The 15,190-nt window shown below is 37.5% G+C and overlaps 1 protein-coding gene across 4 annotated transcripts in view; it reads right to left on the reverse strand.

Moving 5' to 3' along the window:
- Positions 1–13,109, reverse strand: part of Cngl (Cyclic nucleotide-gated ion channel-like) — a 39,764-nt gene extending 26,655 nt beyond the window's left edge. For 3 of the 4 annotated variants that reach the window (XM_066736746.1, XM_066736744.1, XM_066736743.1), the window contains exons 1-2: positions 11,724–13,109; positions 11,569–11,615 (exon numbers count right to left, since the gene is read on the reverse strand). In XM_066736746.1, the coding sequence (XP_066592843.1) occupies positions 11,569–11,615; positions 11,724–11,876 (200 nt within the window). In that variant the 5' untranslated portion in view covers positions 11,877–13,109. The remainder of the gene's footprint in view (positions 1–11,568; positions 11,616–11,723) is intronic. The other variant, XM_066736745.1, reaches the window with a different exon arrangement.
- Positions 13,110–15,190: the final 2,081 nt, after the last annotated feature.

Genomic DNA, 15,190 nt, shown 5'->3' on the forward strand with positions numbered 1-15,190 from the left:
CTCATCTCTCTTTATTTAACTCGAGAGGAAGATTTTGATATGAAGAGATTGGATCGATGTGTAGTAGGTACCTGTCGTAAAAATTTCAGTGGAGTTTGTGAAAAAGAAGGCCACAACTACCCCTTAAGATTGAGAGTCATAAAAGAGAATGCAAGGGAGCCATTATGAGAAATCTCGAGAAGAGGCGTAAAAATAAAGAGAGAGGAGGAGTGAGAGAGGGGGGGTGGGAGGGGAGTAGAATATTGGTAGATGACAGCAGGCCGAACGAAATCGATACGTCAATCGTAGAGGAAGAAAAATAGGAATGGAATTATAAAAGAGAGTGCAGCTTTTGAGGCTAATGGTCGTAGTGCACACACATTAACTTCCCTGTGTCCAAGCGCGAATAGCGAGCATTTTGCAGGGCATCGCATTAAATACTACGCAATGTGTTAAAGAAGCATTAATATTCAGCAGAGATGACCGGACTGACTGCATGAAGCAATATGGGATTATACGAGGTGAATATTTATTGTTGATATACGTTATATAAGGAGTGAATATCTATATATACGCTCCCTAGTCACGTATCAGTATAGCAAACTAGCCTAGGGCCCTTTTCCCAACTCGCTGTTGCTTTATTTCGTCACTCTCTGTTAGCCAAAAGCACCGAATACAATGTCCAAGTAGAAAAGTCAATGATAAATCTGACCAATTCTTTGCCCACCACAGAAACATTGGCAAACTTCAGACGAGTGACGGCTCGAGTGAAAAATAGAAATAAAACCTTAATGGAATTTCATTACTGCTGCTGTGAATCCAGATAAGCCTAATCTCGCCTATCAGAAGAGAGATTAATTAGTAATTAGGTCGCTTCGTGCAAACAGCCACAGCTGGCTGACCCAGTCAACGTAGAACTACTCAACTGTTAAGTGAGATATTCAGTGAAATTCTGTATATACTCCCTGACATTTCGACATTTTTAATCATATCGTCCAGTGATAGTGGGGATAATCGTAGTTACATCAAGTTTCGCAAACATTTGACGTATCACGCGAGTCAATTTCATTGGAAAGAAAATTTATGCTCTCATAAAATCCCCCCACCCCTTCCTTTTGCGAGCTTTATGATTCAGTGTTCAAGCTTTCTTCATATGATTTATATGCAATTGATCGAAGAAAGTGGAAAAACGAAGGAGTACAGTATTTAAAATAAGAAGAGGTGATATTAAATGAAGATAGATTCTTAAATAGAAAAATTTATGAGATCAGAATTCAGTAGGAGTCCGTTTTTCCTTAGATGATCTATTTGTATTTGCAAAAGTGAAAGAACGAAGGAGTATAGTATTTAAAATAAAACAAAATTAAGCTAGATTCATAAATGGAAAAATTTATGTAGTGAGAAATAATTATTGGTATGAATAAGAGATGAGGAGAGTGATATTGGATAGGAATCATAGTACTCGGTGTGTCTTACCTTTCTCATATAGCTTATATAGAATTGCTTAAGGAGAACTGGAAGATAAAGAAGTTCAGAATTTAAAATAAAATTAAGCAAAATCAAATGAAAGTCGATCCTTATGTAGGAAAATTGATGAGTTTCGCATTCAACTTGAGTGTTCCTCCTTTCCTTGTATGATCCAACTGCAGTTCCAAAAGGGGAAGAACGAGGTAGGATAGTATTTAAAATAAAAGAGACCGAAGCTTGATTCATAAATAGAAAAATTCAAGTTATAAATGATTCTTAATATAAAAAAGGTAGAAGGGGTTGATATATAAGGGTTCACCAGAGATAAAATGACACAGACTGTAGGCATAAAATTCTCTTTAACATCGTAACTGTAGCAGATAACAATTTTTTGTAGAAGACTTTTTTAAAACGTCTTTCGATTTGCACTGAAAAAGGTCTTATACTAAAAATTGGAATTTCTCTCTCTTCTAGTTTTCAAGATAAACATAATTTTACTCCATGGTCTGGGTCAATTTATCTGACGGACCTTATATAATAAGAATCAATGATTCATACAGAATTGCTTAAGAAGAAGTAGAAAAACAAAGAAGTAGTCTATTTAAAATAAAACAAAATGAAACTACATTCATAAATAGGAAAATTGATGAAGTTAAAAATAATTGTAGATGCAAAAAAAGGCACAAGGGGTTTACATCCATACTCGTGAGTCTTTCTTGTATGATGGATATGCCGAAGAAAAACTTGAAAAACGAAGGTATTACAATATTTAAAATAGAGCAAATTGAAGCTATACCCACAAATAGAAAAATTCAAGTTAAAAATAATTACCAATATAAAAAAGACAAAAGAGGTTTATATAAGTACCTACTCATCACGAATTTCTTTAATGCGATTTATATGCTGAAGAAATACTAAAAAAACGAAGGAGTACGGTATTAAAAATAAAACAAGACGAAGCTAGAACCATAAATAGAAAAATTGATGGAGTTAAAAATAATTGTTGATATAAAAAATGGGGAAGGGGGGTGATAAAGATAGGAATCAGCATTCAGCGTGAATCTTCCGGACTAGCGTAAGAAGAAAGCTTTATCCGAGGGATATCTTGTTCGGTGGCCTCTATTATTATGTTAAGTTGATGTGGAACAGTGTCTAGCCGGAATATAAAGCTTCTTTTGGGCTCGGGGCGCCGTAATGAGATAGAAACCACTTAACCTGTGTGCACGCGTGCCTAAGAGCCTGCCTACTACCTGTCTCCCCCTTCCTCCTCTCCCCCTAAACCATGAAAAAAATTCTATGGCTCACTCGAACGAGTATAGGGTACTAATGCCTTTCGAATCAAAGTTAAAAAGCTATCAAAACACTGTGAAAATCCTATTCGATCCAACTGATTAAAGTTTCTTGCAAAATCCGATACACAGAAGCTTCAAACTTTACACTTCAATCTAATCGTGCTCTATCGAGAATACTGTACAAAACTCACGCTGCTTCTAGATTAATTTCACTCGATATCCTTCATTCAATTTAAAATACCGTCCTTCTATTGGACGCAACACCAGCAGGCATTTTATCATGCAAAGTAATCATGAAGCATTAGAAAAATAGCTACTAATTTAGATAGTATTTTCTCTTTTTGCAATAAGACTAAAAGCATCCGTTCTAATCATACGTTGTTTATTCGAATAATCCGTTAAAGAGCGTGGACACTACGTACAAATGTGCATTAAATTACGTCATATCGTTATCTGCCTTGTAAATTGCATGAATCTAACCATTTGAAAGGAGTACGCTAAACATTGAATTCATTGAAAAAAAAAAAAAAAAAGAAATCCTATATTTGACAGCGCGTGTAAAAAGAGTGAAATGTAAATATAAAATGAATTGTTTATTCGAATAATCCGTTAAGAGCGTGTACACTGCATATACACACGTGCATTAAATTATGTCATGTCGTTATTTACTTTTTAAATTGCACGAATCGAACCATTTGAAGGAGTACAGAGATTTTCGAGGGAAAATATAGTTTATTAACCCTTAAGGAGCATCCAGAGTGTCTTGGCTTCCGAAGGAATTTTTCAAGAATTGTACCACGCCCTTATATGTAAGATTGATTCGTACCATGTCACGTAGTGTTAGCTAGTAGTATTGTCTTTACAGTATAGAGCGTTAATTGAACTCCTGCTTTCATGGAAAATCTATATGAATCTTACGTTTAGGACTCGTAAGATCCTGAATACATTAAATGTTGAATCTATTGATAAAAAGTTCTATATTTAACTGTGTCTGTAACAAGAAAGAAACGTAAGTATGAAAAGAATTCTTTTTTTTTCAACAATTTGTTAAAAGCTTGAACACTTCATAAATACGTACATTAAATTACGTAATATTTTTTTCTGGGTTTGAGCATCTGGGTTTTCTTGAAACCCCAAGAAAATTGTTAAGATTTGTACCACGCCCTTGTAGGTTTGACTGATTCGTATTGCGTCACGTAATGTTAGTTGATAGCATTGTCTCTATAATATACAGCTTTAGTAGTACTCTATATAGATACGTTGCACTGTTATGTGCTTTTTAAATTATAGAAATATAACCATTTAAAAGAAATACAGTGAGTTTCGAGAGAAAATATGGTTTATCAACCTAAGGAGCATCCGTAGTGTCTTAGTTTCCGAAGGAATTTTTTATGAATTGTACAATTCCCTTGTAAGCAAGAGCGATTCGTACAATGTCACGTAATGTTAGCTAATAATATATTTTTTTACAATATCGAACATTAATTGAACTCCAGTTACATCGTATTATTATTTGCTTTTTAAATTGCACAATCTAACCATTTGAAAGAAAAATATAGTGATTTGCAGGGGAAAATATGGTTTATTAACCCTTAAGGAGCACCTAGGACTTCTTGGTCTCTCTAGGAATGTTTTAAGAATTGTACCACGCCCTTATAAGCGAGATTGATTCATACTACGTCACGTAGTGTTAGCTAGTAGTATTGTCTTTACAGTATAGAGCATTAACTGAACTCCAGCTTTCATGGAAAATCCATGAAAGTTACGTTTAGGACTCAGGAGATCCTGGATACATTAAATTTTGTGAATCTATTGATAAAAAGTTCTATATTTAACTGTGTTTGTAACAAGAGAAAAAAGTAAGTATGAAAAGAATTCTTTTTTTTTCAACAATATGTTAAAAGCTTGAACGCTGCATAAACATTTGTATTAAATTACGTAATATTTTTTTCTGCGTTTGAACATCTGGGTTTTCTTGGAACCCCAAGAAAATTGTTAAGATTTCTACCACGCCCTTGTAGGTTTGTTTGATTCGTATTGCGTCACGTAATGTTAACTGATAGCATTGTCTCTGTAATATACAGCTTTAGTAGTACTCTAGATACGTTGCACTGTTATCTGCTTTTTAAATTGTAGAAATGTAACCATTTAAAAGAAATACAGTGAGTTTCGAGGGAAAATATGGTTTATTAACCGTAAGGAGCACCTGGGGTCTCTTGCTTTCCTAAGGAATTTTTTATGAATTGTACCACGCCCTCGTAGGTAAGATTGATTCATACTGCGTCACGTAGTGTGAGCTGGTAGTATTGTCTTTAGAGTATAGAGCGTTAGCTGTGAATTCCAGCTTTCATGGGAAAATCCGCGAAAATTAGGTTGAGGACTCAGCAAAACCTGAACACACTATAAGCATTTAATTTATTGGAAAAGAGAAATCCTATATTTAACGATGCATGTAAAAAGAGTGAGAAGTAAATAAAAAAGAATTGTTTTTAGCAAGGATTTTATTAATATATTATTAACAATTGAATGATGTACTATATATATAATTTACGTTCCAGCTCTGCTGAGAAGTCCATTAGGAAAATCGCCACGAGGATTTTCGAGAAAATATTTCAAACGAGAAAAGTGATCGTGTCAGAAGAGTCCGGAGATGATTTCGATGCATCAGGGAGAAGCAAAGGAGAACGAGATTTAGAAGACGCTTCAAATTTCAAAATAAATACCCTTTTCAAAAGACGTTTTTTCTATTACAATTTTTTTCAATTTAAATATAGCATCTTTTTTAATATTATCAAGGTAAAATATTAGTTTAAAATATTAAAAACTACAAATGCTTTGATTTTGCATTGTTAGAAGATTGAGATTTCTTTCTATATAATCCAGCAAACTAATTATTATTTATAAAGTTTCTCCAAAAGAATTCTTTAGAATTTTTCCAGGTCGAAATTTCAAGCCGTCCGTACGGTTATAACTATTTCATTAAGTAGGGTGTCTCTAAAGATCTCAATTGCACTTTATGGTATTCCTAGGCCAGAGTGCACTTAAGGGCTAAATCTAAGGGCCGCATAAAACTCCCTTTTTTTTAATAACATTCATATATCCCACATATATGCGTATATGATGTATAATAATCGTATAAAATACCTGGTGTTCGGGGAAATAATACACCTTTCCATATAAGGCTTTTATATTTCTTATAAAGTCTGGCGAGAAGCCTGCAATAGCGACTATATAGTAATTTCAAGTAGCGAACATTTTCATAATGTGCAATAAATATGTAGTCTCTTTTATATTTTTTCCCCGATAGAATAGAAGAGCCTTTTGTACTTGAATGAAGAAAATATGGAAGGAACTGAAAAGTAGTTCCTCCAGTCATCAATTAACTCTCTTACACACACACATCCAAGAAAGTTGGCACGAGAAGTAATCTCGCGAGAACTCGTAAAGCAGCTTAAGCTATTGTCTGATATTCCGCTTATATTTTCTGTAAAATAAACGTTTTACACCATTTTTTTTTATTAAAACGATTACAATAATTGCTCCAGCATCGAATCTCGATAGTTGAAACGGATATCAGTGATACGTATCAATGATTTAGTAGACGACTGAGAAATTTTAAGTAGTGCATTATTTTAAGAGAAGAGACAACCATCATGGAGTAATTTCTATACAGACATATAAATATCTTGAAAAAGGAGATTGGATAATACCCAGGCTTTATAGGTCAAATCCACCCTATACATAATCCCTTTATCTTCCCTTCACCCCCAGTTACACGTCTAGCTCAGAATTTAACTTCCATGCCGCAGCTTCACCAAGCGTTTATTGCTTTCGTTCACCATTATACGATGCGATGGCCCTCTAGTTCTGCCTTCTTCCTTCTATCCAGGTCGTAGCATTAATTACTTTTCTCTCTCTCTCTCTCTCTCTCTCTCTCTCTCTCTCTCTCTCTCACTCTCCTTCTTTCTCTATCTTTCTTTCTCTCTCAATTTACCCTCCCCCTCATTAATTATTTCAACGGATCAATCCTTAACTGAGCTTCCACACACACACACACACACACACACACACACACACAACATTTGTTTAATTCTCCAGCAAAAGAACACCCGCCGAGAAAAACTTCATCAGCGGAAAAGTGGGGAAGCCAGTGATTTCAAGTGAATTTCAATGGAAAAAGCGTTCCAGAGAAAGGGGAGTAAATGAGCAAGGCGAAGTGTTTTTCTAGTTTAGTGGAGGGTAGCGTTAACCAAAAAACTAATAGGGAAAAAAAGGAGTAAAGTTAGCGACACACGTAGACGAAGGAGTCGACATTAAGAAATGTCTACGAGGAAGTTGTTGGCACGTTCTGTCGTAAAAACTGGCGCACCTAAGTATGGTATACTGTATAGTATTATATTCTCAACGTCACCACTGTGTTAGGGGAAGCCGGGTATACGCTTGTCGTTATTATTACACTAGTCCGGTGTAACGGTGCCCTAATGACTCTTTTATATCCAACTGCCATCAGTCCATTCGTCATTATAACAGCAAACTATTCCCCATGGGACAAAAACAAGAAAAAACGTAGAGAATTATTTATAGTTTCACTACGAGAATTATCTCACTGTTGAAACGATTAATAAATTAATAAATAAGGCGGAAAGAAGAGTGTCGATAGTAAACCGATTGAAACGATATCCTTTTTTTGGCAATTAACACCAAAGATACGACTTGGCGGTGAAATAAATCTTTTTAAATGTAAACACACGTGTATAAAAAATTTCTTGATAAGTTTAGTGGTAAATGATTCGATGATTGACGTGATACATTAGTGCAATAAATGTTATAGATGAGATTAATTCAGTCAAGTTAGACATTTGAGTTATAAATCGATTGTGAAATTTTTCTTTTTGTATTTTCATGTAGGGGAAATGTCTTGAAATATAGGAAAATGAACATTCGGACACTAATAGGACAAGCTAGCTTGGAAATTTGGAGAGAAGATTGAATTTTACCAATTGGATTTTTTCGTCCCCGTATATAGGTTATAAAGAACTGTTTATTTTATCAATCAGGAGCTTTAGAAGTGTTGACAAAGAGATGAAAGTTTTCTTAATTTCTGATTTTCCAATAAATAAGGCATCAATTTCCATCTCCCTGTACAAACAATTAACAAATTAATAGACAAGGAAGAAATAACTGCTAATCGTAATCGATTGGGCAATATTCTCTTTTGGACAATATTAATTAATTCGGTGATTGGCGTGACAAATTAGTGTTATGATCGTATAAGCGAGGTGAATCCAGTTGAATTAGACATTTGGGTTATAAATCGATTATGAAAATTTAATTGTTGTATTTTCATGCAGGGAGGATTCCTTGAAATGTGGAAATAATGGAAATTTTGGCAATCAAAATGCGAGCTATAGTTACGTCATTTTAAAAAAATAGTTGATGAGAAAAACTAAAAATCTGTTAATGTTTAGTTTCCAGTAAATAAGACATTTCGGTTTATCTTACAGTATAAACGATGAATAAATTAATAAACAATATAGAAATAGCTGTTGATCGAATATAATCATTCGGACGATATTCTCTTTTGGGCAATTAATCGATTTGGTGATTGACGTGATAAATTAGTGCAATAATCGTATAAGTAGAAGCGAATTCAGTCGAATTAGATGTGTGAGCTATAAATCGATTGTGTGAAAATTTAATTTTTGTATTTTTGTGTAGAGGACAGTTTAAAAATAGAAATCGCGAAAAATTGAGCATTCAAGAGGTGAATTAGTTCCATCCATTTAAACGATTAGCAAATTAATAAACAATATAGAAATAACTGTTGATCGTATATAATTATTTGGACAATATTCTCTTTTGAACGATTAATTAATTCGGTGATTGACGTGACAAATTAGCGCAATGATCGTATAAGCGAGGTGAATTCAGTCGAGAATTAGACATTTGAGTTATAAATCGACGTTGAAAATTTAACTTGTGTATTTTCGTGTAGGTGAGATACCTTGAAAAGCGGAAATATTGGAAATTCGAGCACTCGGAGCGTGAGCTAACTGCGCTATCTTAAAAGAGGGTTGAATTTTACCAATTTGATTTTCTAGTCCCTGTGTGGGTTATACAGAACTATTTATTTTATCAATCAAACGCTTTATAGCTGTTGACGAAGAAACCAGACACCTCTTAATTTTTGAATTCCCAGTAAATAAACACCAATTTCACACACACACGATCACCAAGAATCTTTAACATTACCACACTCTTTAAATAGTATTTTTGAAAGTTAATATAGACTTTACATATAAAAAAAACTCCTAAAAAAGTAGAATCTCTATAAAATTTATTTGCGAATGTTTTTATTGGAACAAAAAGGAGCAAAATAGTCGTTCAGAAACAAGAAACACTTCACTTTTTAAAATCTTTTATTAATAACGTTTTAACTAAAACAATGTAAAAAAAAATTCAAATAAAACTTGCACACACATTTTTAATAAAATCTGAAAAGTTCGCTCCACGACCTACATGGACCGAGGGAATCGAGTTTCTGAAATTCAACCCTTTCTGTAAGAAGTTGCATCTAGATCATCCCCCAGTTGTTCCAACTTTCGAGATCTATACTGTTCGATGTACCCTATTAGAGAAAAATGTAAAAGCTCAATTTTGAGTATTTATTCACAAGTTGGTGCCACACTTTTATATCTAACTAGACTGGACAGTAAACTGTTTAGTGCATCTGTGCGCGCGGCTAACGTTAACGCGCGTTGACCATCAGACCACGCGGGAATAGCACAAAGTTCGCCTCGTAAACTTTAATGCTGACGTTCCATCGCGCGTTACGTACCAATGCCGGCGCGCCGTATCTCCAGACACTTTATTTGCAAACCGATCCCATCGCAACTTCATTTCCACCTGACTCTTCGCACAGTCGACTTTCTCTAATTTATCTTCAGTCGCAAAAACTCATAATTGGACGCGATCGATACGGCGCATCAAATTCAAATTTTATTGCTCGTAAGACTTTAACGGCCCTCGATAATTCCATTCTCAATAAATCATTTTTCTGCAAACGAATAAATACATATAAATATATATATTTACAAAGATTAACGTTATACTCGGGCACTCGACCATAAAACTTTACCTTTCCTTCTTCTAACAAGATTATACATATACAACGCTATATAATTATGATACAACGCGTGTCAGATTTCATTTATAACAGTTGTGCGGATTTACTTGTATCGCCAATGAAATCTGACACGTTCGGAAAGAAGAAATCAAGGACTCTCGAAGGACGAATACCAGAGTGGTTGTGTACACGTACATATATATATATGTATGTATATAATATATAAAAATTTGTTCATTAACTTGAAAAGATTCTTTGGTCTTTAGAAGAGAGAGAGAGAAGTCAGGAGTCAGGTAGTAGCATGGATTTATACTGGCCGGGTGTGAGGGTGTCGTGTTAGGTAGGACTAGGATACCTTCAGGAGCAACTTTTCTCTCGTGGACCTACTCGCCTTACGAAAGATTAGCCAAGAGAAAGAGAGAGAGAGAGAGAGAGAGAGAGGGAGGGGTGTGCGGATAAAGAGGGGAAGGGGAAAATATTTATGCTCTGACGTTATTTTCAGTCTCTCCTCGACAAAATAGGGAAAATAGTGTATAAGAAAGGGAGAAAAGTTTGAGAAGGAAGAGGAGGGGGTGGGTGGGTGTGGTAGGAGATGCGATGTGTGAGTTGAAGAGGGTCGAAGAGAGAAGCTGAAATACGATTGGTGGGAATATTGATCTTCCCTGGGAGTTACCATGTGCAGCTAGCAGTGGTCCGACTTTGGCGATTCTTCTGTCTCCTTCTCTTCAATAAAATCGCATTAGAAATTCAAAGTTCGCCCAGAAGCTTCAAACTGCCTCGCGAAGCTGCGGCTTCGAGCAGTAATAAACACATCAGAATTTCATTGCTGGTGCTCTAGGCAACTCTCCTTAATTAAAGTAGCTCGAGCAGGGAGTATCGAGTGAATCGACTGCGTCACGCAGCATGACTCTAATCGCTCGCTGGGGCATCGCACTGGATCCCTTGCGTTTCCTGCCAATCGGAACTAATTGCTGATCTATTCTTATTTCGATGCCTCGTCGTTTGCTTGCAGCAAACACGGAGAAAAGAGTCTGCGAGAGGCATAGAACCTGCCGCGCATCGGCTACCCAATCGATTCTTCGACAAACCACTTCGTTACGGCGCAGGACCAGCAACAATATCGTCGCTAACACCAAAATCCTTCATCTTGCCTCATCCGATTCTGTCAGTCATCGAACAATACTCCCAACATTCCGACGAAATTTCAATTAGAGGCTTGGCCCTAAACCTCGTTTTTGCCGATGCTCCTCGGCCAAGCTTTTCAGTTGCGAATGTACGTACGATTCTACTCAACTGTCCGATGACTCTGACCGAGCATACTTTTTATGCTAAGAGGGGGGAGGAGGGGGGGGGGACGTCCCTTGATGGGTAACATACCCACTCGAGCACTCCTCTGGCATACGAACCCTGTCCAGGAACGTAGCAGAGTTACGTGCAAATAGTGGAAGGCCTTGCGCATACTGGACCATTCTAAATGGTCCTCGACAAGATCCTGACAAATCTCAGTGGCGAAAATCTCACGAAGACCCGTGAAGGAGACCATACGTGACTCATTGAGTAAAACTGAAAATAACGTGTATGTATATAGCAAAGCGGCGTGAAGCGTGGTAGCGGTACTAAGTATGCACATGTATGTATAAATGTTGTACGAATATATATATATATAGCACATGTGTAAAAGGAGAATTAGGCTGAGATACGAACCACTGGCGATCTTTTCGACATTTTTTACGTTGGGACATCTGCTGAGGCTGCATCCAACAAAAGAGGAGAGAATAGCGACCGACCGTCGACCGGGCAGAGTGGAGGGGGGGGGGGGGGGAATAAAAATAAATGGTTAAACCGAGAGTAAAATGTACCTTGAGAGTAGGAAGGACCGCTGCGGGATCGGAGGGGGTCCGGGCTGACGCTGCCTGATTGGTGGCTCCGTAGCTTAGCTGATGCTGATAGTTGGAACGGATCTTCTTGTGGGCACTGGCCTGGGCTCTGTAAGCCGACACTGATAACTTCATTTCTCCTCGTTCCCAAGGCGCATCCTCGCTCCTTTGCGATATTCTTTTAAGACTCCTTAAGGGCACTATTGCTCTCCGCAGTGCAGATCATCCTATATAGTATACATATGTCGGATCGAACGCTCTAAAACAGCTGCTGAAAGCCCATTATTTCATTATTATTATTACTAGAGTATCCAGCAATATCGCAATAACACTCCTCTACGAAACCCACAAACTGCTGTCGCGATGCACCATAGCACAGAAATTCTTCGCTACACTTTTCGACCGATTCTCGTCGTCGGAAACTTTTTCCATAAGCCCGATGGCCCACTGGATTAATTCTGTCCAAGATCGCCACTCCATCTTTATCTCCACCTAGTTTCTGCTCTTATCACACATACTCTATCGTGGATCTTCGTCGTCCTCCTCGTCCTCTTCACCGATCGGACGCCTCATCGATACTTACACGAGAGAATCACACCCGAAGCCGGATATTTGGTGAAACGATAGAAAAGATCGCGCGAGAGGAAGAAGAAGTCGGTCGTGAGACTCGCGAGACGCCTTCCTTGACATATAACTGGATTAGCGAGAGTACGAAGAACACGCGGTGCATCCGGAACATCGACTGAGTTCCGTGCGAGGTCTGCCCTCGGTCTAACCTCTTATAACCGGATTAAATATTATCATAAACCGTGCCCACGACTTTCCTTCGCACCACGGAAATTCACTCGCTTCATTTTATTTGCTCAATTTTACCAACGTCACTTTAATCTTGCCAGAAAGTCACGTTTTACGTAACGTGCTTCTTTGCACGGGGATTCCCCCTGGTTTTCTTCTCGAAAAATCATCACCGAGTAGGACGTGGGACGAGCTCGTGTTTCTCGAGTAACGGACGTGCCGAGATTCGTGCGATCGCTTACCATGCACGGCCGAATGGAACACAAACACAACACTTTTGTCACAATTGACCTTTGCCCCGAGTTTCGCGCTAGCGGAATCGCGGAAACATTATTTGACTGGTATGACGACCGGTCTCGCATGCACGTGTCACGCGAGTCAATGGGACTCACTAGGAGGCAGTAGCAGCGCAGAGAGAGAGACTAGCAGACAGCAGGAGACGTTGTGGGGGTCCGAACTGCCGGAGCCGGAGATGCTGCAGAGTGGCGCGGAGCGACAAACGCGAAACGAAGCACTCGCTGCTGGGAGGGTGACACACATACAGCAGTCGTGCTGGTCGTGCTAGTAGGACAACTCCCCGCTTCCACCTATTCCTACTTCTCCGCTGCTACTACTACCATTACCATCCACCACCGACGTCCTTCCTTCCTTCCTTCCACTTCCTCTTATTCCTCTTCTACCCGCTCTCTTCTTTCCAATTTCTCTATTCAATATTTGCATTTCAAGATTTTTTATTCAAGCATAGTTAACATTTTTCCACAGAAATATGCGGAGCAAGGTATGTGCGTTCGATCGATGCTTCGAGCTTGTTTGTTTACACTGTATTATTGTTGCTTCTTCGAGTGACATATGATTAAAAGGCGCCAATGAGAAGAATGATTGGGTAAAGATGGTAGAGAGGGGGGTGGGAGAAAAGGGAAGGGAGAGCCGGGCGGTTGCAGATTTTACGCGCATATCTCGCCACGAAACTCTCCCCACCAGAATGCCCCCATTCTACCACACCCATGGATTAAAAAAGAGAAATTTCTCCTCTCCCACCCTCTACTCCACTAACAAGAGAGATGCTGCGCAGTCTCCGAACGACGCATCTAACCAGAAGATCTTCCTGCCACTTCCTACCCACAGACTTTTATTATCCTTGCAGAAGCCTAAAAAGCCACTTCCAACAAACGCGTATACCTTATACCTCTTTATCTTAAATTAACTGCAATTTTCTTCCTGCGAGGAATGCGCTACTGAATGAATAATTCAAGAGCAAGCAATACAATTCTATGTAGGAAACATTGATATTATAGTAAATTTATTCTTCTTCAAAATAACATGAGACTGATTTTCAAACATACGGTATAACTATTACTTTATTATATGTGTCTTGTATACAATATAATATTAAAATACACATTTATTAAATAAAGCCCCTAAACAAATTCGCGCCGCTTATCGCACTTTTCACCCCCGCTCCCCTCGTATCCCTTAGCAAACACGATATTATTCCGCGGATGATTATACGTAATGAACTAGTCAGTTGTTATTTTCTACTGAAAATAATAATTATTATACTATATTACAGGTTCGTTATATTGTATTTATATTGTTTAGTAGGAAATTACAAGTACAACACTGATAAGTAACGTTTCATATAATATTGTGTTTGCTAAAACCTAATAAAAGACTATAGCCGCCAAAAGCGAGACAAGAGAAATTCTCCTCATCTTCTAGCTCACTTCAATTCATACGCAAGGGGTGATCGGTACACAACGATTGATTTTTAAAAGTTATGCATTATGCAGAATTGAACAAAATTAGCATGCAACGTCTTAAAATTATCATTAACTATTTTTGTAAATGACATAAGATATTTAGTGCAGCAAGCTTTCGGATATAATAATACATTGCGTACAAATTAGCGTTATATAAAATAATCTCTCAAGTTTCTACATCAAATTTTTCTACTTTATATTATTACAACATATTTTTAGGATACACACAGTAATTAGAATTTAAATAAAAGAGCGGCATTTGAAGAAAAATGGCGGACTATTATTAAAAAACACCCCGAGTATGCGTAAATATATCTGGTAGATATATTGAAGTATTACACAACGCACGGACCGTCATCGACGGGAGAATTCATATAGTACCATAAAAGAAACTTGAGCTTAAGCTTGAGCTCTACATGGCTAAAATCTATAGCTTACGTAACATGCTTGATAGATATTAGGTAGTGCTTGGTTCAAGCTTCTGCTTAAGTTTGGTTTATCCTCAGCTTGACCGCACTGTCGCACCACCTAGCTATGCGCGCGCGGCATATGCGATTTGAAATACATCCGGCAGGGGACTCTGGGGTATATTAAGGGGCTGGTTGGCGGCTGGCACCCTTAACCTTTAGAGGACCGTTTAATTTGGTAGCAAAATAGCTATTCAGAATTATCCGTAAATGCTCAATAAGTCTTAGATATGTCTGTTTAAAGATCCTTTTTGTTACCGTCTATTTTCAACTTTTCTAGACCTCTAAAGGTTAAAATATGGTACAAGATGTATTTTTATACAGACTATAGATTTTAAGGGAGTCTTGAAGTAGAAAGGGACCTTTGTGAATCTGTGCGTTAATCGTATATAAACACCTTCTTAAAGTGCAATTAGTGAAAATACAC

The sequence above is a fragment of the Prorops nasuta genome, unplaced genomic scaffold, assembly GCF_024137725.1.
Source record: "Prorops nasuta isolate Cenicafe-Biocafe unplaced genomic scaffold, Cenicafe_Pnas_1.2 PNAS00015, whole genome shotgun sequence".
Classification (NCBI taxonomy): Eukaryota; Metazoa; Arthropoda; class Insecta; order Hymenoptera; family Bethylidae; genus Prorops; species Prorops nasuta.